A 27,448-nucleotide genomic window follows, 5' to 3' on the forward strand; every position below is an offset into this window, starting at 1 on the left:
AGAGTGTTTTCCATGTGATTACAATAAATGTGGACTGAAGCTTTTTAAGTATTTTAAGCAAAGCACCCTAACAATATCATACAACAAAAAAAATAAAAAAAAATAAAACTTGTGCACAGTTTCAGGTTTAAAAACAAAACCTGAACCTGAGAAACTGACCACAATTTAAGTTTTTTATTATTATTATTAAAAATCTTGACATCTGTTCATAAGAGAGGTGGTAATCTCCTCTTCTTAAGCAAATGATTTTTCTCAATCAGATTTTTTTTTTAATGAATCATATTCCTTTCCATACTGGACTGATATGGTTTACAAGTACAAATTAATGATCTGACTCAATGATGATCTGGTCACAGCAGTTAACAGCTCACAAGTGGTCATTATCAACTAAAATAATAACTTAAATTTCAATCTGTTCCTGAAAAAAAAAAAAAAAAAACCCCTACTGTATGGCCTCAAAGTTGCTCAGGTCATAGAAACCAATTTTATGGTTGTTTACATCCTTTTTTGAAGCTTAATGGCTTAATGTAATTGAATAAAGATATTTTCTCCTTGTGTGTTCAATGTAACAAGGTCATACAGATATGGAATGACATGATGTCGGCAAGTAAACGAATACAGGGAGAACTGTTTCTTTAAGGTCCTCATGAAAACCTCCATGAGCTAAGAGATGCTCGAAAACTCAGTGGCACACATTTATCCAGGGTCTCAGACTGGAGTTAAAACACGATCACAGATCTATGAATGAGCCGTATTTACAAAGTACAATGACAGACAATCTCAAACGCTATACCCATCAATTCGCAGGAAACCCCAGTAATTCCCTACTCTCGACTGTGAATTAAATATGCATTCTCAAGGCAGTTGGCTACTGGTGCATGGCGACTGGATATCTGTGCTTAAACGACAACAATCTTGTTGAAGAGAGGTATCAATGGCTGTTGATTAATGTGGTTTCAAGATCTTAAAATCAATACACTAAGCAGTCACCCATTAACTGAACCTTGTGGATTTACATTACATCACATCTTCATCCAGACACGGTTAGGTTGATGACTCGCTTCAGCTCATTAAGCCTTAAAGAAACCGAACGCACTCAAGTCACAAACCAGCTACGCCACGTCAGGGTCGTCCAATCAGGTTCTCTCCTGTACTTTGAGGAGATGCAAATCAAACACCACCACTAATGCAGGCTGAGCAGGGGTCGAGCTGGATTCTCTTATGAAAGCCGTTTAAAAGCTAATCAGGAAAGACAAACATAGGGGCTGATAATACGTTGTAGCCGATGAAAGTACCAATTTATCTTTCAAACTGCCAAGTCTGGTGTGATCCATAGCTCTGTTTGGGCGGCTAAGATGAGCGTGAAGGGAACATTCATTTTTTAGTAGGGCTATTCTTGGATCAATGCTTTCAAGCCTCCCTGAAGAACCTGCATCATTATTTATTCAAATGTGCAAAAAAAAAGTGACCGTTTTGACAGTCACATTGAGGATATGGGCCAATAATCCTGACAATAGAGACCTGAAGTACTGTACGATATCTGCAGCCCAAAAGTCTCACCACTAGTAAAAATGCTTCTATTGTGTATTATTTTATATGTTTTGATTAAAATAATTCATTTTAAATTGAGGTAAATGTTAAATTAGAAAATAAGCATTAATTTCAAAAAGTGAGACTGAATTATTTAATTCTTCTTATTTTTTTAAATATTAAATTATACACTATCATTCAAAACTTTCGGGTTAGGAGGATTTAAAAAAACATAAATGAATACTTTTATTCAGGGAGGATGCATTAAATTGATCAAAAGTGAATGTAAAGACATTCATGATGTTACAATAGATTTCTCTTTCCAATAAATGTTCTTTTGAACTCAAAGCATTCTGATAAGCTTCACGGTTTCCACAAAAATATTAAGTATTTAATAGTTAAATATTATAATATTAAAATATTAAAATTCTTAAATTACTGCTTAATATTAAAATATTAAGCAGTAATTTAAGAATTTTTTTTCTTATTTTTTACTTAAAAAATAAAAAAAAATTAATAATATTTTTTTCATTATAATATTTTATTATATTAAAACAGAAAACAGTTATATTATTTTGTAGTCATGTTTAACAGTATTACTGTTTTTAGTGTATTTTTGATGAAACGCATTTTTTAATAAATCGTACCGACGTCAAATTGTTTTAATTTCAAACTTTTGCAACATACTGTACCTACAGTACAACAGAAAAACATTGTGTTAGATTTGAAAAAAAAAATCTACTCATAATTACTTGCTCTGTTAAAGCACTTCAACAGGCTTATTGACAGATTGTACACCATGGGTTGGTACAGAGTCAGAGGTCAATGAAAGGCTAGTTATGTTCAATTTAAGTTTTATGAGACGGCAACATTTTCTTTCACCCAGTGTTCAAAAACTACAAAACAAACACTAACTGTAACTAATTCAGATTTCAAATTAAGCGATAAATCACAAGAGCCTGTGCAGTTTTGCCACGGGTATGTGATGCTCTCAGGCATAATACATAACCTTTTGGGGTTTATTGCTTTTGTAAAATGGCAATATGATAAAAGACCATGATGTGCAATAAATTATAAAAATAATTAATTATAATTAACAATTTTTACATTAAGTAATAGCCTATAGTGATACACAGCAATTAATTAGCTGTTTATGATTGCCCGGCAAACACATGAATAAAATAAATGTCCAATTAGCTTCAAGCGCTACTCATCCAATCAGAATATAGAGATGAGACAATCCATTTTATATTGACAAAATTTCATTCATCCTGCTGCTGTTTTATGAGACGTGGACCACAAGGAGAGGTGAGGAGCATTGTAGTAAAGTGTGGTGTAGAGCAGGGAGATCACAACATCTTTTCACGAGGACATGGTCCAGCTGTTAATGAGCCTTTAACAGATGGCCATCAGGCCAGGATCAAGGACACTGAATTATTTCCCATACACCTTTGCACACAGGCCGCCGCAAAACATCCGCAAACACATCACGCAAGGAAATCAATTAAACAGCCAAGCAAATACCAAGCCAAACACAATTAATACGATTAATGGAGGAAAACAGACATTTTAAAGACCGACACAAATATGTAAAAGGTAAATGGGGTTCTTGTGTTTTAATCTCATTGGCTCAGTTTCACAGGTCATTGCCTCAGGTTTTGGAATAGTGACAAATGTTTAGTGACAAAATGTTTAATAACAGGGGACATGCATACTAATAAAATATGTACCTTGAATACACTGTAAGACGATTTGGATAAAAGCATCTGCCAAATGAATAACATGTAAATGAACGAAATTACAAAAGACGGATAAAAATTGCATGCACATTAAAGAAATAGTTAAAAATTGTTCAAATGTTTGGAATCGGTATGATTTTTAAAAAAAAATGTTTTTAAAAGAAGTATCTTATGCTCACCAAGTCTGCATATATTTAAATCCAAAATACAGTTAAAACTGTAATATTGTGAAATATTATTCCCATTTAAAATAGCTTTTCTATTTGAATATATTTTTAAAATGTGATTTATTCCTGTGATGACAAAGCTGACATTATGCATCACATCCTTTAAAAACATTCTAATGTACTGATTAGGAGCTCAAGAAACATTTATTATTATTATAAATATTAAAAAGCTATTGTGTAAAGTTTTTTCAGGATTCTTTGATGAATTCTTATTTAAAACAGAAAGCCATTGTTACATTATTAAATTCTTAGCTAGATACTTTTGATTAATGCATTCTTGCTGAATAAAAGTATTAATTTGAAGTTTTTAAAAAAATTCTTACTGACACAAAACTTTTGAACAGTAGTAAAACAAACACAATATACAAAAGCTTTTTATTATTTCAGATAAATGCTGTTCTTTTGAAATTTCCATTTATCAAAGAATCCTGAGAAACTTTGAGCATAACTGTTTCAACATTGAAAATAATAAGAAATGTTTCTTGAACACCAAATCAGCAGATCATGTGAAACTGAAGGCTGGACTAATAATGCTGAAAATTTGGCTTCGTCAGTAAACGAATAAAATATATTAAACTTGAAAACAGTTATTTTAAATTGCAATTCTATCTTACAATATTACTTCTTACTGTATTTTTGATCAAATAAATGCCTTGGAGACCATAAGAGAACTCGCTCAAAATATCCAAATAAAATTCTCCTTTCGGGTGACACGGAACAACATGAGAGCCAAGAAATGTTTTATTTGTTGGAAAACTATTTAATTTAAAGGAGTAGTTCACTTTTAAAAGGAAAACTTTTGCTGATAATTTACTCACCCCCATGTCATCCAAGATATCCATGTCATTCTTTCTTCTCAAAGAGAAATTAAGGTTTTTGATGAAAACATTCCAGGATTTTTCTCCATATAATGCACTTCACTGGTAACCAAACAGTTCAAGGTCTAAAAAAATAGTTTCAGTGCAAACTGCAAAATGTTCAAAGGGCTTTAAACGATTCCAGACGATGAATAAGGGTCTTATCAAGCGAAACGATCGCTCATTTAAAAAAAACAAAATGTTATAAGCTCAAATGGTCGCCTTATTTTGTGTTCATTCAACGAACGAAATGAACGAATTGACTCGGAAAAAGATTCGTTCGTTTTGATGAACGAGTTCGAACAGGAGAGTCACACAGAACAGAGCAAGGTGATCATTTGAGCTTATAAAACTTTTTTTTTTTAAATGAGTGATCGTTTCGCTTGATAAGACCCTTATTCATCGTCTAGAATCGTTTAAAGCCCTTTGAACAGTTCGTAGTTTGTACTGAAACTGTCTTTTGGACCTTGAACCGTTTGGTTCCCAGTAAAGTGCATTATATGGAGGAAATCCTGGAATGTTTTCATCAAAAACCTTAATTTCTTTTCGACTGAAGAAAGAAAGACATGGATATCTTGGATAGCATGGGGGTGAATAAATTATCAGCAAAAGTTTTTTTTAAAGTGAACTAATCCTGCATTAGTCACTGAGGAAGAATAAACCAGTAAAAATTGTCGACAGCTGTCAGTTCAGAACTTGAAGTGTGTGTCACATTTTGATGGCATTTGTCACAAAGCTGCTACTCCAACGTTCCCCAAAGATAAGGTGTCTAGCAAGGAATGGCGTTGTCACCTGGTAAATGTCCGACAGGCTGCTGCTCCCAGAATCACTGGTGATGCTACATCCTGAGTGGCTGGAGGAAACGTGTGTCACCTGCGGGTGAATCCCGTCCGCCAGGTGTAATCTGCTGAAGTCTGCCGGCAGCTGCACATGGAAACAAACAGAGTGTCAGGACGTACAACTGACTGACCATAAGTCCATAATCCAACATCCTGCAATGCATCTAATAACCATGACAACCAAGCCAATCTGTTCATTGACATTTATCCAACATTTCCCTGTATATGACCTCAAAGCGAATAGATATAGACTTAAAAGCGACAAAGTTCTGATCTTGATTAGCTTGGACTTTTAAAAATGTCAAAGATAGCAGTGTGGAACTTTTTGCTAAAGTTCAAAGTAATGTCAGTTTTGTGGAAAGCTGCAGTGCACCATGCTATCATTTATTCATCACACCTACAGTCTGATGTTTCTGATATGGCTTCTCAAGGATTTTTGGTGACACTAAGCCTCGGACACATTTACTGTTTTATTCGAGCTGAAACAAGACGGGACAATATATTAAACAGGGGCAAGTTTCCCCTGCACAGCATCCATATAGTTCTGCCAAATGCAACAAAATGTCAGTAAGGTCAGTTACATTTAATGTGGGGGTTTGCTAGTTTGATTTAACAGAATAGCACAGCTCCTTTGCTAATGCTAATGGTTGTTGACAAGCGGTTTTGCACACAAAACTATTCTATGACCTCAAAAGACTTGGAACATTCAGTGCCTAAGCCATATGCACAACTAAAGACTTATATTTTCCACAACCATGCATTTTTTCCACGAGTCTGCTATTAAGCCTGCATATACATTGATTCCCTGAAGCCAAATTTGGACAGAAGCTGTAGAGAAAATTATATTTCTAATGCAAGCCTTGGCATTGGAGTAAATGAAAATTAATGAAAAAACGACGCTTTATAGTTGAAGACTAAAAGATGCATGTGGCATGATTTTTCCTCAGGTTCAGTGTGAGCGAGCAGCTCTTTTGTACATATTTGAAGGGGTGCGGTTGCAAGAGCGAAGTGTGTGTGTGTGGGGGGCTCTGACAACAGCACTGAGATAAGGAGCTAAGAACCAATTCCAGCTAATATTAGAGAGCACACATCCCACACACACACGGCCACATTCCGATAAAGCTCATTCAATCGGCTCCCGATTGTGTCTGTGTGTGTGCTCGTGTGTGTATGTGTGTTCACCAGTGAAATTGCTTTTTTTGGGGGGCTATTGGATGTCTTCAGCCAGCTGTGGCTGAGTATAGCTTTCATACAAAATGCATCTGACCTAATTTCCACTCCCATAATCATATACATGCCGGAAATGCAGCCAATTCTCCCGGGAGACGGAGAGCTTGAACAGAGAGAAACCAACCTTATAGATGGAGTAGAAGCAGATAAGGAAAATGATATATTTGCACAGTATCTGCAGTGATACAGCTGCAGTAACAGAGTGGGAAAGGAAATAGATGGCCTGCTGTTTGTTGTGCTGTGAGGCTAAAGGTGTTTTAAAACACTAATGTGTTGATGAATATTCCTCCTCATATGCACAAATTCATTATTTGAATCTATTGCCATGGCAGTTCATTCATATTAATTGAGGCTATTTACACTTAAAAGCAGAGAGACAAGAAAGAAAGAAAGAAAGAAAGAAAGAAAGAAAGAAAGAAAGAAAGAAAGAAAGAAAGAAAGAAAGAAAGAAAGAAAGAAAGAAAGAAAGAAAGAAAGAAAGAAAGAAAGAAAGAAAGAAAGAAAGAAAGAAAGAAAGAAAGAAAGAAAGAAAGAAAGAAAGAAAGAAAGAAAGAAAGAAAGAAATGTGGGACAAATGAAAGAGGACTAACAAAAAAGGCAGAAACAGAATGAAAGACAAAGCACACAAATAAAGACAAGCAATGAAATATCTAAAAAACAAGAAATACAAAGATTAAACGAAACTATATAAAATAAAAATGAACAAATGAGAGTGAACAACAGAATAGATGATGATACATTAAATAAAGACTAAAGAAATACAGAACTACAACAGAGACAATGAACAGAACTACAGAAGCAAAAAAATACAGACAAAAAAATATGAGCACAGATTGATTGATTGAATGAATGAATTAACAATGAGAAACATAACTAAAAAACAAACAATACAGTGAAAACAAACTAAAGAAAGAGGGGAGATTAAATAAATGAAGAACAGAACAATCAGAACAGAACAAAAGGACAAAAAAATTAAAAGAACAAACAAGCAATAAAGATCAAATAAATGAGGAAAAGAACCAAAAAATCAAATGCAGGACAGTATGAAATAAAAATGGAAAAGAACGAAAGAAAAGAAAAGAAAAAGTGTATTTAATTTGGCTTCTCGAAGCACCAGTACACACTCACACTATTAGGTCAGTGGGTGCATTCAGCAGTTAAAATAAAGGAGCTGTGATAGCAGCGAAGTGCCTCAATCCTCAGTCGTGTTCCTCAAGGCTATTCCCTGAGCAGTCCTGATGGCCACGGAGCTGTCAGCTATGATACACACATCACCTCAGCTCTCACTTCCACTGCAGAAAGAAGCCATCAAGACCTCCACCACGCCACTAAATTCACTTCTCACGAGTGTACACGGGCTTTCCTCGCGGCTGTCAAAGAAAGGAGCAGGGGACATTGAGCAGTTCCTAGCTTTCGTGGAGCGGACAGCAATGAACCATTTTCTTTTTTTGTTTGTAAATGAGGGTGATTTGCCCATGACTCTTCCCAGAGAGGATTTAACAGAACAGGGATGTTTTAATAGCATCATCATTACGGTGACAAGAACTTTCTAGAGAAATAAATGTACATTTTTTAAGAAAAGACTAAAGTATTTTTTTTGCTTCAAGTGAATTGTCATTGATATTTTTAAATGTTCTTTAGGTGAAGGAGAATGATTGTGACAGACCAAAGAGAACTGTGAAAGAACACCAAGTTTTAGGCACAACGGATAGTAGAGGATATATGTAACTTCATAAACAACCGCAGATGTTTCAATTCTGCAGGAATCTCTAGATTTGTCTTTGGATCAGCTTATGACAGAAGAAGTGTTCCAATTCCCTAAACCTCCCGAATATTACATTGTCTATGACGTTCAATGCATCTTCCCGAAACCTTGCCCGATCTTCTCCTAAAATACTTTCCTTTTTATATATATATATTTTTTTTATAAATCTCACTGCCACAAGCTACACACAAATAGGCATACTAAACAAGAAATGAAACTTTCTCTGAGTTGGATATACATGGGCTATATAATGGTTAACTGTATTCATCAAAAAAGACAGAATCACTACTTTCAACCGTTTTTTGTTTTTTTTCTGTGTGTGTGTGTGTGGATCCCTAGAATAGAAACATTGTTGCTTTCAAAAAACAAAAGACCTGTACTCACTTGTCTTCCATTTTAAATTATTTAAAAAAAATTACTATACAACAAAGCACGTCTGAATTATTCAATTCAACCATTATTTCAATAAGCCTTCATCAATGAATCACTTTCCCCAGATATCTTTAAAAGTGTGTGAGTCCAATAATCTAATCTAATCACAATATAGGTAAAAGCTCCCTTCAAAAATCGTGCAATCTATATTATTTCGCTATACGTTGCATATTTATTCAGGCCACAAAAACAAATCGGTTACTGAAAAAGTCAGTAATGTATTGTACATATAATATATTTGTTCTAAATCATCTGTTTTTATGGAACAGCCGGGGTCGTAGCGGTAAAGATGTGGCGCTGCACAGCGTTTCTCAGTGTGCCCCCACTTTAAAATGTCATTAAAGTGATAGAGCACAATTTATGAATCATAACCTGCCAAATTGACTCGTGTTTTGATATGTTGGATTTTCACCCACATTGAAAATTGGTTGGCAGGTGTTCATTTCAAATAAGCAAGGGATGGTATAATCTCCTTTAGTTATAATTCAAAAAAAAAAAATGACCATAAGTGTTTCATTTATCAGCAACAGCCCAACTTATTTTGACTCTACATACATCTCTGGTATGCAAAGACATAATTTGGACAAATTGCTGGCAGCGACAGCAGTCAATATACATGTGTCAATAGCAATATCCTGCCTGCCTCCCGTGCCCACCCAGGGGTCCGCTCCTGTCCTTTAAGTGCCCTTTCAGTGTCACTGTTGCACATAATAATGACTTAACTCTCTTACCACACAATTTAGGGCAGGCCTCCATCAATTAACCCAAGAGGCTTTTAGTCCAACAGCGCAGAGGTCACAGACAGCACGCTACACTCGAGGGGTCCCAAATATCCCTCTTGTGATGCCTCCCTGGGGGGGAGGGGGGTGTAAATAAATGAATAAGCTTATGGCTACATTGTCCTTTTACACCCGGCTGTGGTTACAAGAGGTAAAAATTATGTAAATACTGTTCGTTTTCTTACACAACCCACTCGTTTCGTGTCTTATGCCATCAATGTGTACTTATATTTATGAGTCATTTAATCATGTTTAATCTGGACTTCTTTGTGCATGCTCTTTGAGGTGGTGACCATAGACCTGCATTATATGACTGACAGACAAGAACGGTTTGACCTAAAAAAAAAAAAAATTGAAAATACTGCGGAAACAAAGACACATACATCTTGGATGCTCTTGAGGTAAGCTAAAACATTCCAAAAATGAATTTCAAAGTGAACTATCCCTTTAATTACCTACATAACTAGACAAAATGCAAAAAAGGCTTCATGCAGGTAGGAAAGCTTATTTTAAGAACAACTTCATGCATACTTGTTTCTTACATAGTCCCTATACCTGCTGTTGAGCATTTGAGGTATGGATATATGAACTGTGTAATGAGCTCATGTCTGTCGGAGCAAAAGGTGTGACATTATTTTTAAAAAAGGGCTGACACTGGAGGACTCAAAGCTGCAAACATATCCCATAAGCCTCAGCATCGCTCTATATAAGGGCCTCTCGCTTTCCTGAGCTGAGAGGATCAAAAGATTAAAGAGCTTCAGCTTGGTGTCAGATTAAACAGGACCGATATTCTCACAAACGCAGGCCAATATATTTACTACGCTAATGTAGGGAATAAAGCTAAGGGAAAATGACCACTTCCTGATATTCAATGAAAGAGTGTCCACATGTATTTGAAGACAAGTCCTACAGGTCTTCAAATAGCTCTGTACTCACGTTCTCAATGGAGCGGTTTGCAATTCCAAGTCTTTCAAAATGAGAAAAACAAGCAGAAAATCATATTAGAAGAACTTTGGCACTACAGTTACAGAAAGTTGTCACTGTGTAACTGTGCTCCAGTTGCTCAACAGGTAGATTATATAGCAACACCAGGTTGTATATTCTCAGACCTCACATCCTGATATTAAATACATACTTAAGTAGCTTGAATGCACTCTAACTTTGTATAGAAACCTCACAAATGCACAAGCATAAATTTAGATATTAAGCAGTTTTCAAGCTGTTTGAGCTAATCAGCATATCCAAATGATTTTCGAAGGATCACTAAAGTGACACTGAAGAGTAGTTGCTGCTGAAAATGCAGCGTTGCCATAACAGCAATAAATTATATTTTTAAACATAATCAAATAGAATTTTAATTTATTTTAAATTGTACACTCTAAAAAAATGCTGGGTTGTTTTAACCCAATTTTAGGTAAAATATGGACAAACCCAGCCATTGGGTTACATTACATTTTTAACCCAATGGCTGGGTTTGTCCATATTTTTCCCAAAATTGGGTTAAAACAACCCAGCATTTTTTAGAGTGTACAATTTCACACTTACTGTTTTGCTGTATTTTTGATAAAATCAATCTAGCCTTGGTGAGCATAAGTCAAATATGATAATTATTTCATTTAAAAATATATATATAATAAGAATAATAGCTGCCCAACAGTTACTACACTCTAAAAAATGCTGGGTTGTCTCAACCCAAATGTGGGTCAAATATGGACAAGCCCAAATTATGGGTTAAAAATGCAATTAAAAAAAATGTGCAGTTGGGTTGGGTTAAAATTTGAAGTGACATTTTTAATCCAACATTTGGGTTTGTCCATATTTCACCCAAATTTGAGTTCAAACAACCCAGCATTGTTTAGAGTGTAAGATGGCCACCAAGTGAACTAGAATTCACAAAGGGAAAATTAAATTATAAAAACATTTCAGTTCTGACTCATGATTGTTCAACACAGCATTGTAGTAGCTTAAACCCACAATATACCAACAGCTCTGACGTAAAACACCTGTTCACCATTGCACTGAAACTGCCACAGACAATACTGTTGTGTTTGTTGCATTGCAATGCACTGTGATGTCAGGGACTCTGGTCTATAGTCTGTGAAGGCGTTCGAACACGGCACGTCAAGGCCAAGCGAACGCTAGCGCATTATGGCTGACAGGAGATCAATTCATTTACAGCTAAAAGTGCTCATCATTCCACTCAGCAGTCCGGCGCTGATCGCTTTCCGATGCCACCCATGTGCAAACACAGAAGACCGTGATCACTCACTCGCACGTACTGTACACACGTACGCGGACAAGCAATCAAAAATGCATTCGGTCGTGCAACAGATATCGAGCCGACAGCATCGTTCAGTGATGTCATAACTCCTCCCACACTCAAACGCTCACACACAGTCTTCATAAAGCCATTTAAACTTCATTTTTTTCACTCATTAGTGTGACAAACGCGACACAATCTTGGCCATTTCATCATCCTGCACACACACATCTGAGCATGTGTGCAGGGGTGACGGGGGGCGGCATCCACATGGCCGCCTTCACACACTGACACACATTACACTGGCAGCGGATGAATGAGGTCGTGGCACACGACAGCCTCTCGTAAAACAAGATTCCACGGGGTCGAGCGATAAAACGCAGCGGTAAGCTCGACCTACGTGAAATGTCAAATAAAACAGACATGCATACATGCAATTAACCCTTTGAGCAACTGCGTATCAAAACCAAGAGACAGAAATACGCCATTTAAAACCCACATACAACTCATTTATCTCTCTGCAATGAAACGAACATTCGATTTTTAAGGCATCTAACGCCATCCTGATCATGTTCGGCACGTCAGGTTAATCTGATGAGCGAATGCTGGTGGTATTTTGAGGCGAGGGAGCTAGAAATGTAGGGTCGATACTTACAGGGCTTTTATCAGCCTGGCTGGAGACTCCATGGCCGCCACCACTAACTAATGGCTTCATAATGGAGGTGCAGAGCCAGGGCGAAATTTAAGCATCCTGCTGGTTCCCACTAATCTTCCCCTCTCTCCCCCCTCCAGTGAGTCTTCCCCTGTCACCCTTCTTTTCTCCCCCCTCCTGCAGGGGAGAAGAGGAGAATCTTTCCCGGGAAAGGAGGGGGAGAGAGTACGTTCGCCGGAGATGATGCGCTGGATTTGACACGGTTCCCCCTCCAAAAAAAAAAATAAATAAATTAACGTTTTTTCTTGTCAGGTGCACATGCCATCTGTCTGTCCACTAGGTCCATGAATAGAAAGAGATCAAGGAAGAAAAAATGTTAAATGAAAAAGGAGAAACGCAGCGCAAAAGGATGAGAAATCCAAAAGAACGAATCCTCCGTTTCAGGTAATTGGGTGAGCCTCTCCTAACAGTGACAAGCAATGCCGATCGACAGTGGTGTAAAAAATGAGGGGGAAAAAAGCAAAAATGGCTGACAGCACTTTCACTCCCTCCCCATCCTCTTCATCGGTCTCTCCAAGCGCACGGCTTTATGCACCATTAGCCGAGACTGTGACCAGGGAACCAACCTCACGCATCCAAGCTGTCTTTGTTAAACACTCCCGGTTCATTTGTGTCCAAAGCAGGGGGTGTGTGAGTGTGTAAGAGACTATGTGTTGTGTGTGTGGAGAGGGAGAGAGAGAGAGAGAGAGAGAGAGAGAGAGAGAGAGAGAGAGGGGGCTTTGAATAGGAACCTCCTCCCTCCCTCACTGATGTTGAAAGAGCTCACTACACACATAGACTTCAACACATATATGTGGAGTTGACGCATAATGTGGTTAATCATCATAAAGGTTAACATTTACATGAATGTAAAAGGGACTTATGTTCTGTAATGCTCAATTTAAAAGATAAAAACAACAACAACATATTTTTGCCTTTACTAGTTCATTTTAAACACCCCATGTAATCAAATCACATCTACATAGCCATTATAAAGGCATTCATAAGATGTATAACGTTTTTTTTTTTTCATTTTTCCTTCTAATTTTTAGATAAAATATTGCATTAATATTTACAGTAACATACATATATAATCTACTATCTTATAAATTGGATTGGACAAATGCATCTGTATATATATATATATATTCGTGCTGTCAAATCAATTAATTGCATCTAACATGAAAGTTTGTAAATATATAAGTGTGTGTTTGTATACACGAGAGTGAGAGATAATTAATATAACTTCATTATATATTTTATAACATAAGATACTTGGACACATGCATATGCCTATAATACATATAAAATAGTTTGACATTGAAAAAAAAGCACGTCGCATTGGACATGTAAACTTCTCAAAAGTATTTAATGTGAATTACCCGTATACATTCACGCATACACTCGCACAGACACTGCAAGACTAAAAGGCGCTAATGAGAAAATTTGAATAAAAAAAGCATGCAACGGGTGACGAGCAGATATGGAAATAAGAGAGAATAAGGGAGAGTTGAGCGGTGAAGGGGGGAGAGGATGAGAGGGATGGAAAGACAAGAGAAATGAAGGATGAGCACAGTTAGCCCAGCGAGAGTAATGTCATTATCACGCTCCCCTCCGCTCACCACCAGAGCTGCAGGCAGTTGGCATGGCAACCACGGAGGAGAGCCATTTCCTGGTCGGTTTGGGCAGGAGAGTGTGAGAGAAGGCTGGAATAGACAGAGAGATGGAAGACGGTAGCAGACGACAGAAGCACAGAGCACATGGCTCTCTGACATCCTCCTTGTTACTATGACAACGCTGCCAATTCAGTCCCCACCCCCCCACCAAACACACAGTCACCCCTCTGGGCGACTGACGGCCACGCCCACACACACGACCCTTTAGCTTTGTGATGACGGAAGTGAGCTCACCCCCCAAACACACACACACACACACACACTTCCCTAAAGGTCCATCTCTTTTTATGTCAGTCAAAATAAAGACATACAATAAATGTTATCATTCAATCAATCAGTCAACAGTCCATTTGATATAAAGCGCTCACTGTTCCACAGAGAGGTGAGCTGTGATATCTAGCTGTGCCCTGGACTGACACTATATGATAATTCGAATTTGAATAACAAAGAAAAATATGAACAATGCATGAAAGCAGGGCAGCAGGCCAACAGACAGCCAATCAGATGACTTGTGCAAATTTCCATTTGCTAATGTCTGACACGTTTTATATCATAAATCTACTATGTATAACTACACAAGTCTGACTGACGGAAAGACAATAAAAATGTTAGTAAATAAAAACAATCTTTAAAAATCAAATATATTTTAATGGAAATGGGCATCAAATGTGAATTCAATGCAATGAAATGCCAATTATATGTTAAAAACATTGTGAAGGCTTTTATTGTTTATCCTTAGACATAAGCATTTAGCTACCGTATCAAATAGAAACAACCAGCTTGCATGTTTATCCCCTGTGCTTACAAAAGCAGTGTGGGTGTGAAGAGTCAGATAGGCATTAGCGAGTGAAATTTTGGACGGCTTCCAGATATGCGCGGGGACCAAAACAACCCCCTGATGACATCATCCCCGATGATGTAATGCCAGACAAAAACAAGCTCAGGTGCTGCCACGTCCTGTCGTTAGAGTAACCAGCAATTATCATAGGAAAACCGAGCGTCATTACGTCACCGCGGTAACAGGGTCACATCAAGGGACGGCTCAGCATCACCCGAAGCACATTTCAGGAACAATAGATTATCATTATAGAAAAGGTTGAGATAGGGTCAAGCAGCCTCTGCTTCATGTGAAACAACAAAGAAAGCCCAATTCAATGAAGAGACAAGAAATCTATGTGAAGAAGTGAGTGAGCAAATAGGTTTTTAGATTATTGTACATTACAATCCAGCTGTTATGTTTAGTGATCATCAATGGATGTGTTTTTTTAAAGGCTGGTGCATACAGATGTCTAGGGATCAAAGTGGTGCATAACATTAGACATATAATTTAATAACAATAATAATAATTAAAATTCAGTAAAAAAATACCTGAAAACAGAGCATTTGCAACCTGCAAAAAACACAATTTAATCTATTTAATCTAAACATTTAATCATATAATATATAACATTTATATCAAACATTTAATATATATATATATATATATATATATATATATATATATATTAAATGTTATATATATATATATATATATATATATATTAAATCTATATATATATATATATATATATATATACACACACACACAAACACATATATATACAGCCCATTCTCATCCCAAGGCGTCATATACTGACGCTTTTGACATTCCGTCTATATCCAATGCACATGGCACCCTTTAGCGTCAATATGAGACGCAGATATATATGGGCCAGAAGGCACCTCCTAGTGGTCTAACCCTAACCCTACCTCAGAACTAAATCTAACCATAACCGAACAAAGCTCTGTGAGTGTTATATTGACGCTAAAGCGTGCCATGTGCATTGCATTTAGACGCAATTTCAAAAGTGTCACTATATGACGACCTAGGATGAGAACGCGTTGATATATATGTGTGTGAGTGAGTGAGTGTGTGGAAAGCATCTATCCATTAAGAACCAGATGCTGATCATTTTAACATAAAAATATCTGCTGATTTATTGGCTAACTAGTTATGCCATCCAAGTTCCTTCAAACAACATCAGTTATAGTTTCTCACTGATAGCACTTTGTTTAGCACAAGGCCAATCAAAGCTCAATACATTAAGACATGCAATACTATGAAATTGTGGTTTATTGATGTTGTCGATGGAGGTTTTTATCGACTAATCAATCCATAAAAAAGGAAAACCGAGCAGTTTAGAGAAGTGATGATGCAGGTAAAATATGTCATGCTTCTTATAAAGCTCCGAGAGGCATTTCAGAATACAAATTGAGATATTAGTTCCTTTTGAAAAGCTACTGTTATCCCTCTCCTGCTGAAAACAGCACAACTGTCAAAGATCCCTCTTCAGCCTATACTCAAGGGAGTCGGATACAGAGGAAATGAGAGAGAGGGAGAGAGAGAGAGAGAGATAGGATTAACATCGACTGAAGCTCTTCCGGATCATTCCATTCACGCCAAACCTTTTCAAAATGTGAGAATATAAGGGTACAATGTGACAATAAAGAAAGCTTCTTGCAAATGCACACACTCATTTTATACAGAAATCTAATATAGGTAAGGATAATAGAATAGAGCTTTGTAGGGCTTTGTAATGGTGATAAAAAATGTTTTGTTTTATACTGTGGTAAATATTATTATATGGCTACAGTGATCATGGTGAATAAACATGGAGCAAATGATAATACAAAGCAAAATGTGACGAGTCAAGACGAGGCAGAACTTTGTTGTTCAATCTGGTTTTGAACTGTGTCCATTAATAATATAATAATAATAATAATAATCATTATATGAAATACCATCCGTAAACCATTCAATTTACAGGATTATCCAAACTCTAAAATTGGCCAATATAAACCATAATATAAACTCAATAATATTGTGACATAAACATTATTTTCATGATATAAAATTAATTATACTGTGATATGACACAGTCCAACTAATACTTCAATTAACCTGTTTCATTACAGTCAAATGTCTATAGGAGTAATCATCTAAATGACTTGCACAGTAATTAACATGCAGTGTTAGGGCTGGTTAAGATCGTAGACAGAGAACATTGCATGCATAACAATAAGGGCTACAGCCTTTATACTATGAGGAGAGCAAATTCAAATGACCTATACGTAATTAAAGAAATAAACCAAGACTTGCGATCCATTAACAATGGGCTAAAGGGGGTTGGTTAAGCAGGACAAAGTGGTTCCAAACAACATTATGATCAATTAATAATTATATTAATTAACATTCATTTTCACAATATACAGCTCTTCAGTTCAGTGTATGTCGTTTATAGTCGCTATTTTGCAAAACAGTACAATGTATTTAAATTATGATGTATAACAGCTATTAAAAAAGATTCAAACATTTATATAGAATAGTAGTATAGTATATAGTGAAGGGATGAGCAATGGTTCAACACTGCTGTAAAATGCAGATAAATGCACAGATTTCATATTTAAACACCTCTGTTGCTTGGCACTAATGAACTATTACTTGGCAGAAGAATCTTATTAATATTAATAAATGCAACTGGCTTATAGCTTTATTTAGATTATGAATTAATCTTTTAAAAGAACATGCATTAAAATATGCAGTATGATTAGAGTTCTCCTAGTAGGTGTAATGGCTACAGTCATCTTTCAATTATTTGAACTCGAAAAAGTCTAAAAACATTAAAACGACTTTTACAAGTCGTTGCATCCCATGTGTAGCTTATTGGCCAAAAAAGCAGTGTTTTTGCTCTCTTAGCATGTGGCTAAGCAGAACTGATATGTCTTGGGGCAACATGTTTAGCATGGGACTGATTAAAGATCAATGCTATAGACAACATAGGTGTTCAATCCTGTGGAGGAAGAGAAAGTGCCTTGGCTTGCTCATAAAAGATGCTTGATTCTCACACCGCCTGTCAAGGTTCAAAGTGTCCACAAGCGCACTTGCAATCCTGCACACTTCCTGTCAAAACACAAATGCAGGAAGAGGATTTCCTACAAGAGCGAGAGTGAGTTTCTTAAGGAAAGAAAGGCAGGAGGAAGAGTTGCTGGTGTAAAAACAATGGTGAAGTGAGATGTGGCGTTCTGGTGATTGTGGAGGGCATGAAGGGTCAATAACAGTTCCCAAAGTAGGAAGGTGTTTTTTTTTTTTTTCATCTTCCAGAAGTAGAGCAACTGCATTCTGATGAGATATTACTACAACATGCACACATCAAAACTATGGCACACATATGAATTATTCATATTTCCTGTATAATGAGTCCATTTTAAATAAAACATTGGGAGAATCTGGGTTTATCAAAATAATAAATTACTGTAAACATGTGCCACATTAAAAGAAAACAAAAAATGTGTGTCATAATTAGATATAGGGATCATAAGGAATTAAAGATTCTGGTTTAGATTTGATTAAATTAATGAATCTTTTAGTAATTCAATGAAGCTCCTCTTCCCATGCCTGCCAAAACTGGATCTGGCTAGATAATAAACAAAATCTCTAAGTATCCTTCACGAAACGAAAACTTAGTTCAAAATATCTTTAACTTTGAGTTTCCTATATGAACAACCAGTCAGTAATGCTGGTTTTAGACAGTCTTACAAAACATATACACAAAGCACAGTAACAAGTCTCAAATAAATAGTTCAAAATTATGTGCCATGATCTGCAGTTCAGTTAGCAAATGGATAACTCATGAATTTGAGAAAAAATTTGATGAATTCATTAAAAAATATATATAATTTGTTGACTAATCTGATTAACTTTCACTAGTCAATTTGTTGACTAATGGTTGTGTTGCATGATTGTTGCGTGCAAACAGTGAGGACATTGCAATAGAAAAAAAAAAGAAGAAAAAAATTAAAAACACTTTAACACAACTGACCACCTGCCTCCAGCACTTAAAGTGGTGATGAACTGAGAAATCAAATTTTCCTTGAGCTTTTGATGTCTAAGAAGTCATCATATTATAAGAATATCCTGTAAGTTTCAGAACTAAAAACATCCTTGTTATTCCAATAAAAGCTTTTATTGACACCAGGCTCAGCAAACGACTCATTTATCAAAGTGGGGAACTATGACGTCAAAGAGGATAAAACACCACCCCCGCAGAAGAAGATCAACGCCTACTTCAACACGGCCGGTTTAACCCCGCCCACCGATTCGCGCATCACACGCATAGCTAAAGAACATAGGCCTACCTCGTGATGACAATCCGAATCCAGCTACCAAGCAATAAACATGACGTTTACAAAATATTGTGCAGTGCCTGGTTGTGGAAGAAGACAGTCGCAGCATGCGGGAGTGAGTTGAAACTCATTATAATATGCAAAACTGTTCTCCACTCACAGCATTGGGCGTTTACTTCCAAGTCTTCAATGCGAGACGCCCATAAAAACCGAGCGTTTTTGAGCTAGACTCAAAACTATGGTAGAAAAGAGCCTATTATATCAACATACTATTGATGTTTTTGAATGTAAAAACCAAGAGAAAGTCATAAGTTGACCTCAGACAACTATAAAAAGAAAATGTAAAAAGCCAGTTCATGACCCCTTTAAAAAAATACCAATCTAAATGATTCTTGATTCACAACTCTAGTCATAACAGGGCAAAGTTGAAGTGTTTTGCTCAGGAGAAAGAAAGTTCCAGGTGTAAAAGTTAAAGATCAAACCTGAAAAGTCACTGGATGGGACACTGGCTTAACGGTCAACTTCTATTACCATGTATGCATGGAAATCTACAACAAAACTGCTGAAGAGTGAATATGAGCAAGAGAGAAAAGAGGGCTAAAAAGACAGCGAGATCAAAGAACTGCAAGGTTTCTGCAAGGTACACCGCTCCTGGCTGATAGCCATCCATCTGGACCCGACGCCCCGCTGTTCACGTTTGAAACGTCCGCGTGGCTTAAACCATCAGCTCTATCATAACTGTCATAACAGCAATGACGGAGCTGGTGTCATAACAGTCAACTGTCGTTTATGCAAATGGGAGGTTCAGCAGGACAGAAATACTAATCATTTTCTTGAAAACAAAGCATGTTTAGTGATATTTCTCCACAGCAATACAACATATGTGTGACAGTATAAACCCCTGAGGGCCATAAAACAGATATGACGTGTGCGCTTTATATTCCGAGTCTTCTGAAGCCATTCGATAGCTTTGAATGTGTCTGAGTTTACAGTGGTGTAAATCTTTTTAAGTGCAGGCCTTTTGTGTCTCTGTGATGCCATATACTGCAGCAGCAGAAGCCATCACTGAGGACAGCTCTAAAAATAGAGCCGCCGACTCTTCACAAGAACACCTGACAAGACTCCCTCTCACACTCCTTTCCAGTCTCTAACGCACACGATCACACTTTCCATCTCCCAATCGCTTTGTTTCACTCCTCACTGAATCTAATTACGGCAAAACAAGTATCAGCTCAGCGGCAGCAAAGTCTACCCATCAGCAGTCCTCATTAGACCTAGGGCGTCGAATAACACGCTAAAACACATTAAAGAACAAATATCTTACATGCACCCCTGTTTGTGCTGGGAAAAGGCTGAGTGCAGCAAAATAAGCCTAGCTACTAAATCCTAAATTGCTGTTGATGTTTTACATAAATAATGGGACAGACAAGGCAAATAATACAAATAATCGAACATTTAATTGTGCATAGTTAGGATAGCAAAGTAAATCAAATCAGAATCAAATGGCTTTGGTTATTGATGTAAAAAGCATGTTTGTTTTTTTTGGCACATGGCTGATAATTTAAATGGTAAAACAGTAATATATCGGTAGCTAAAACCAATCCAATATTTGACCCAGATTTTGTTTGAATCAATACTTGGTGCATTTGTTGTTGTTTTTCACAAAACAGTCAGTGTCCAATTCAGACTATGTCATGTTATTATTATTATTAATTTAGTATATTCTTGTGCCTATTATTAATAAATGCATTTTCATAAAATGTTTATATACATTTTTATATATATTATATTATGGTCTGTCTGAATGCGCTGTTTTTTTAAGCGCGTACCGCACACACACACACACACGTCACTCGTACACCGAGAGTGGAGATCGCGTTGTGCACACACAACTAGGGTTACCAACTGTCCCGAATTAGCCGGGATGTCCCGATTATTGGGCCTAATTTATTTGTCCCGTTCGCGACCTCCCTTGTCCCGTTTATTGAGTGCTATGCTGATCTGACTGATACAACAGCAACACGACACTTGGGAATGACCACGACACCGGTCATCATCCAATCACAGGCATCGGACCATATCAATAAACTATGAAATTGAGAATGAATTATTCTTTTGGAATAAATCATTTGCGAACAGAATGCTGTCTGGTCGCTCCCGGTTTCGATCCAGTCTCACGCTAACGGCAAATCCCTTTCATTGTCCGGCCAGGTTCAAATTTCGGCAAATCAGTTTTGGTGAATTTAAACAATGTGATTGTTCATGAGTCCAACATCCAACCACACGAGAAAACATGAAATCTTCCTGAGGGAATGATGCGAGTTCCTGCCCAAGAAACATGTCTGATTATTAATGTTTAAAAAAAAAAAGAAGTCAGGATTATTCGATGAATAGCTTTAGTAATATTATAAATGTCTTTGTCACTTGATTAATTTAATGCATCCATGCTGAATAAAAGTAGGCTATTACTTTCTTTATTTGTATTAAAATGCAGTGTAAAATGTTACAAAAGCTTTCCATTTCAGATAAATGCTATTATATTGAACTATGTTTGTGAGTAATGTGACTTTTTTGAGTGACCTTAAAATTCATACGCATACGAACCTGAAATGACATACTGTGTGATACAGTACAAATATTTTGAGTTATTTGGAAACACAGCACCGCAACTTTTAGTAAAAGCTTTGCTACTGAATCGCTACATTATGTTTCTCTGCACCGAAGGAGTTCCATTGCAATTTTGAAGTAATTCAACTCACAGCTTTATTGTTAATAGACTAGAGAGATGAGACATCTCTCATCTCTCAATAATTAATTCAACTAAATGCTAGAATTCATTCATTCAAATAAACGTAATCTTACGCACTACTTTATCTCTGTGTCTTATTCAAAGCGTCCAGAATGCTAGATCTAATAAGCCGTAACTGGAAATAACCGTCAATTTTACCCTTCCCGTCATATATTGCGCTACAGCCTGCTTTTAAACAATTTTTAATGCACTTTGCAGAGACAACCACCATCTGCTTCCCGTCACGCAGTTCTCAGCCTCCGCGTTATTAGCCGAGGATGATAATATCTTATTTATTATATTATGTTATTATAAAGAATTATACATTAATTAAGTGTTTGATTTTAAGGATTTGATTCCACAATTTGTTTAGTTACTGTTCTGGGTCGCCACTTGATGTCCAATGTATAATCGGTGTCTTCAAGCAAATCTAGTTGATAAACTAATATAATATGTTGGTTCTGAACGAGTAACCCTAAACCAGTACATATTCATGTAGCACAAATGGTCCTGGATGAGTTGATACCTCAAACTGTGCAGGTTATTGAGAAAAGGTATACGATTACAGGCTTAAATTAATACAATTATTAACAAACAAAAAAACTAAAAAACTAAACAATGAGGTACCCCAAACTACATCTAGAAACCAGAAGATTACAGAGACTTTTGACTTGGTCCAGTAAGCAACCACCAAGCAGTCAATCAGAACACCTTTACAACTGTTTAACACATTCACTGAATCATCATAGCAATGCCTCAGGAACACCAGCAGCAAGTGACACTCAAACAATATAAAATCTAAATTGTTATCTCCGTTTGCAACCTGGAAGCTTGCAGTATAGATTCACCACATTCATTTGGCAACAAAAATACACACAAAACATCTACACAAATAATCCTTATTGTCACAAGGTCATAAACTCTCATCACACATACAGTATATAACCCACAAATACATATAATTCACAGCTTATTAAGGAAGTGACACACAATGAAACAGAAACAGTGAATGTGTACGATACCTGAGCCTTAACGCATTCCTGTGGAGGAGCCAGTATGAGGAGAGAAGCAGAGAAGAGGAGAGTTATTACCAGGGTTATTGAGGAACAGAGCAGGCTCAGAGAAACCGTTAAGCACTTTGCAAGTCATACTACGGGAAGAAGAGAGGGACACATCCTTTATAAAAGCTCAGACACTATCAAAAAACAACAGAGGGTAGTGAACACACACACATACACACACAGCCGAGAAACACGAGGCGGATGCTGAAATAAAAAGCCACAAAGCTAAAATAAGGAACGCAGACATTTTAGGTGAACGGAAAGGCTGATAATTATGCAACCAAATACAAAAGATGAGAGGTCGTTTAGTTATTGAACAACTGAAATGCAATGATCAGCAAACCAAGAGGCGCAAAAGAGGAAAAACCTGGTATTCATTGACTGAACAAGGGTCTCGTGATCATTAAAGACCAGCTGCCCCACAGTACGGGAGAGGAAGGGAAAAAGACAGATTTATATAGAGAGACAAAATGGTACCCAGTGTGAGCCAAAAACAAGGCATTCACTGTTCGCTAGTCTTAAAGTCACTATTGACAGACAATCTGATTTTATTTAAAGATTGAATGAAATGGCTTGACAGGAACAGTTTTTCATTCCCCTATTGAAAATGGAAAATTGGGTAGGTTTTTTTTTTTTTTTTTTAATTAAATAAGTATTCAATTTCATCACAGTTTTCAACCATCTTTTAGTACTTGCTGCACTAGATGAAGATTGAAAAAGACTACATTTTTATTTTAAGTATACAGATGATCTCACAACTATGAACTAAAAACCATGGGTGGTTTGTTTACAATACAAATGTAAGTGTGATACAAGAGTAAATTCAACAAATTCCCTCAGTATCTGTTATAACCTGTGATTTTCAGAATAAATAAATTAATGAAATAATAATTTTATGCATAAGTGTTTACGTATTGCTGGGTTCTCACTTCAAAACAACACAAAAATGCAACAAAATATCAAATTACATTTCTCAATCCCTCTTTTTCATGAAATCATTATAATCACTACACTAAATTATGAAAAATAAAATAAAAAAATGCATTGCAATGAAAATTAAAGGAGTAGTTCACTTTTCAAAAAATTTTTGCTGATAATTTACTCACCCCCATGTCATCTAAGATGTCCATGTCATTCTTTCTTCAATCGAAAAGAAATTAAGGTTTTTGATGAAAACATTCCAGCATTTATCTCCATATAATGTACATCAGTGGGAACCAAACGGTTCAAGGTCCAAAAGACAGTTTCAGTGCAAACTGTTCAAAGGGCTTTAAACGATTCCAGACGATGAATAAGGGTCTTATCAAGCGAAACGATCGGTCATTTACGAAAAACGAATCTTTTTCCAAGTCAATTCGTTCGTTTCGTTTTTTCAAAAGTGAACTACTCCTTTAAAATTGGGACGGTATAATAAGCTATTATATAATAGTGTGGAACTTAATAGTGTGTAATGTTGTTGATAGTCAAATATGTTGCTTAGCCTCCAAATCCAATATGACAAATCCAATATCCAATATGCCAATATGCCTCCAAATCCAATATAAAAAATCTGAATTATGTCTCAGGGCAACGAATCTTAGAGACGAGTTCAACTGTGTGAGGCGAGCAGCACAGAGTACAATTATTTCACTCTGGTGCCAGAAATTGCATCAAATTAATGCCAGTAAGAGAGTCTCTACAAGGTTATGTGAGATACATAAGGCTGATACATGATGTAATGTTTTGGAAGTGAATTTTCACCTTCCGCTATGTGTGAGTATGGAAATCCCAAAGTGGAAGCACTCAAAAACTCACAGATTAGCCGGAACCCCAGTCCCCATGCGTCCCTCTTGAAGACATTTTGTGAACTTTCTTAGCCTGCCACCACTGATCTGAGAACGAAAACGCGGTCCAAACTTCTTCCCACGGACTATAACAACAAAACAGGGAGCTGTTTGGGGAAAACTGTGCAGCTGAGTAGACACAATGGTGGGAATAACTTTGGTGTCCCGTTCTAAAGTATCTCAAGGGAAAAACAATTTAGCTCAATGATGCCTGACGTATTTTCTTGTACCAAAGAACACAAGAATTTCCAAACAAGCTGAGGGAACACTGGCTTCTCTCTCAGGGGAATTGGAGGAATGCTGGGAATGAACTGTAGTAGAATTGGGGGAGACAAATCAGGAATGTGTCTACATGATGGTCCAGCTTTGAACCTCCATGAAACATCAGTGTCAAAAATTCCCAAGATTAATGCCCAAAGTGTTATGAAAGCGGAGCGGCACTCTCAAATCTGCTGGAGATTTAGTAGAATAAAATACAACCCTGTTATTTGTTCCGAAGGAAAGACATAAAAAAAAAAAGCCCTGTTCTCCTTACAACCTGCTATCAACGTGGCATCCATCCTTTAAAATCACCACGAAATCACAACTCACCTGAATAACATCCTATATAAATGTTCCTTATTGGGAATGATTCATCAGTGCATATGTTACTCCAAAGAAAAGAAAAAAGAAATGAATTAATAAATTAATTAATGCATATAAAAGTATTCCTTTGTAATCTGTCATATCATCAAAATAAAATAAAATAATACAAATTAAAATAAATCAGGCCATTTTCTAAATCTTGACAATACTTCATTTTTTGCTGATTAATGTAATGTAACAGCAAATAATATATAATACATTTGCAAAAAGAAGTGAAACAGAAACCTGTCCCTCAACTTCAAAAAGCCTCAAAAATGTGTGCAAGCCAAGGATGTAGTTTCATTTGTTCTCCATAATCTTGCATATGTGATCATTTTAAGAATTAACTACTGAAAGACCCATTACAGTTGACAATTAATTTATTGGATATCGGAACCCAATATCAGATCTATACAAATGTAAATGCATAGAGTATATATGATTTTCCCCCCTTTCTCTCTGCTCTGTCTCTTTCCTCTTCTCGACTGGGGCTTGATGATGTTGTACAGTATATCACACATCCAGATGGTAGCACTGCAGTGGATTCTCACTTCAGCCTGCCCAGAGCACAGTGGGGATTGAGCGCATAAAACACCAGCACACGACATAGTGGACACATAGGCAGAACACCTACAGAGAACCCATATAACAGCCACCATGGCACAAGTAAAATGAGCGAGTATAATGGAAAAGTAAAGCATCTTCCACATACAGGCACAAACAATGCGAGTTGCTGCAAAAGAACTTTTAAGAAACTGAGGGAATGGTCCAAAAGTAAGGGCCCTTTCACACCTACCCTGTTTGGTCCGGACTTTCTGACTTGTCAGTTTTGTCCGAATCAAAATTATAGGTGTGAAAAACCGGGCCGGACCAAACCGATGAAATTTGGTCCGACGAAAAGAGGTAGTCTTGGTCCGGATCAAACTGAAATTCGTTTATAGTGTGAAAGCATTTATGTAGAGTTCGGACTTTAGACCTTTTGGTGGTTCCCAAAAAGCCAAAAAAAAAAAAAAAAACAGAAGGTGGCAGGAGAAATGAGCTGTGTTGCACATGGGGAGATGAGGATACAAGGTTTTTAATTAAAGTATGGTCTGATGACACAATAAGAAGTCAACTTGCAGTCTTCTCCTCCTTTCCTGCCGGCGACGATAAAATAATCACACGATGAGGACGTTCATTTGGCAAATTTGAACTAGCCTTGTGTATAGTTGGTGCTGAAGGTAATTATGCCATAAAAATAACAATATACTTGCAACAATATGCGTCTGTTCATTTATGTTGTCAAAGTTAACCGCCAAATTGACAACACGCTGACGTCAGACGCACGATGCAGCCCACATAGATAATGACGACAAGACGTAAGTATTTCGCGTAAAGTTCTACAGTACAGTGTGCTCGCATTATTGCAGTGTGACCAAACCAAAACTTTCTGAAAGTATAAAATGTATCAAAACATGAACTTTGGTTCGGACTTTCAGGTGTGAAAACGCCCTAAGAACGAATGGGAGGGTGGGATTTGACACATTTGAACAAAGATGCTATTCCTATTTTACTGCTCGAAGCAGCAGAAATGAGCCGAAGAAAGCGTCTGAAAATCGCACCTATTTTTACATCATAATGAGCTGGCGCAACTCTGTTTATTCGATCTGAGTTTAGTTAGCCTGTCACCACGGCCTTATGAGATAATGTGTGAATTTGCTGTAGCTTTTAAGCGTTCATTTTCTCTATGCTACAATAACTTCTCCTCATCTGCTTAATATGTATAGACAACTAAAGCATAAATATTACTTTATCTCTGTTACACTGTTTGTTTGAGAATTCTGACCAGTCTAACACAGCAACATTGGCTCAACCAATGGTACAAGGTTGGGGGTGGAGCTATGAGTTCGACCAATGGCCCATGGCAGACCGAGGGAGTTTCTGTTACCAGTTTGGAGCCTGTCATTGGCTGCATCCGAAATGCA

General features: G+C 36.8%; 1 protein-coding gene across 9 annotated transcripts in view; it reads right to left on the reverse strand.

Annotated features, from left to right (window-relative positions):
- Nucleotides 1-27,448, reverse strand: part of rapgef2b (Rap guanine nucleotide exchange factor 2b) — a 114,514-nt gene that overhangs the window by 23,798 nt on the left and 63,268 nt on the right. For 6 of the 9 annotated variants that reach the window (XM_039648694.2, XM_039648696.2, XM_039648692.2 and 3 more), the window contains 2 exons: nt 22,999-23,016; nt 5,146-5,277 (listed from right to left, as the gene is read on the reverse strand). In XM_039648694.2, coding sequence (XP_039504628.2) covers nt 5,146-5,277; nt 22,999-23,016 — 150 coding nt within the window. Of the gene's footprint in view, nt 1-5,145; nt 5,278-12,313; nt 13,003-22,998; nt 23,017-27,448 lie in introns of those variants that run through there. The other 3 variants (XM_039648695.2, XM_039648693.2, XM_039648701.2) reach the window with 2 other exon arrangements.

Source organism: Pimephales promelas, chromosome 9 (genome assembly GCF_988280905.1).
Source record: "Pimephales promelas chromosome 9, fPimPro1.hap1.1, whole genome shotgun sequence".
In the NCBI taxonomy this organism is placed as follows: Eukaryota; Metazoa; Chordata; class Actinopteri; order Cypriniformes; family Leuciscidae; genus Pimephales; species Pimephales promelas.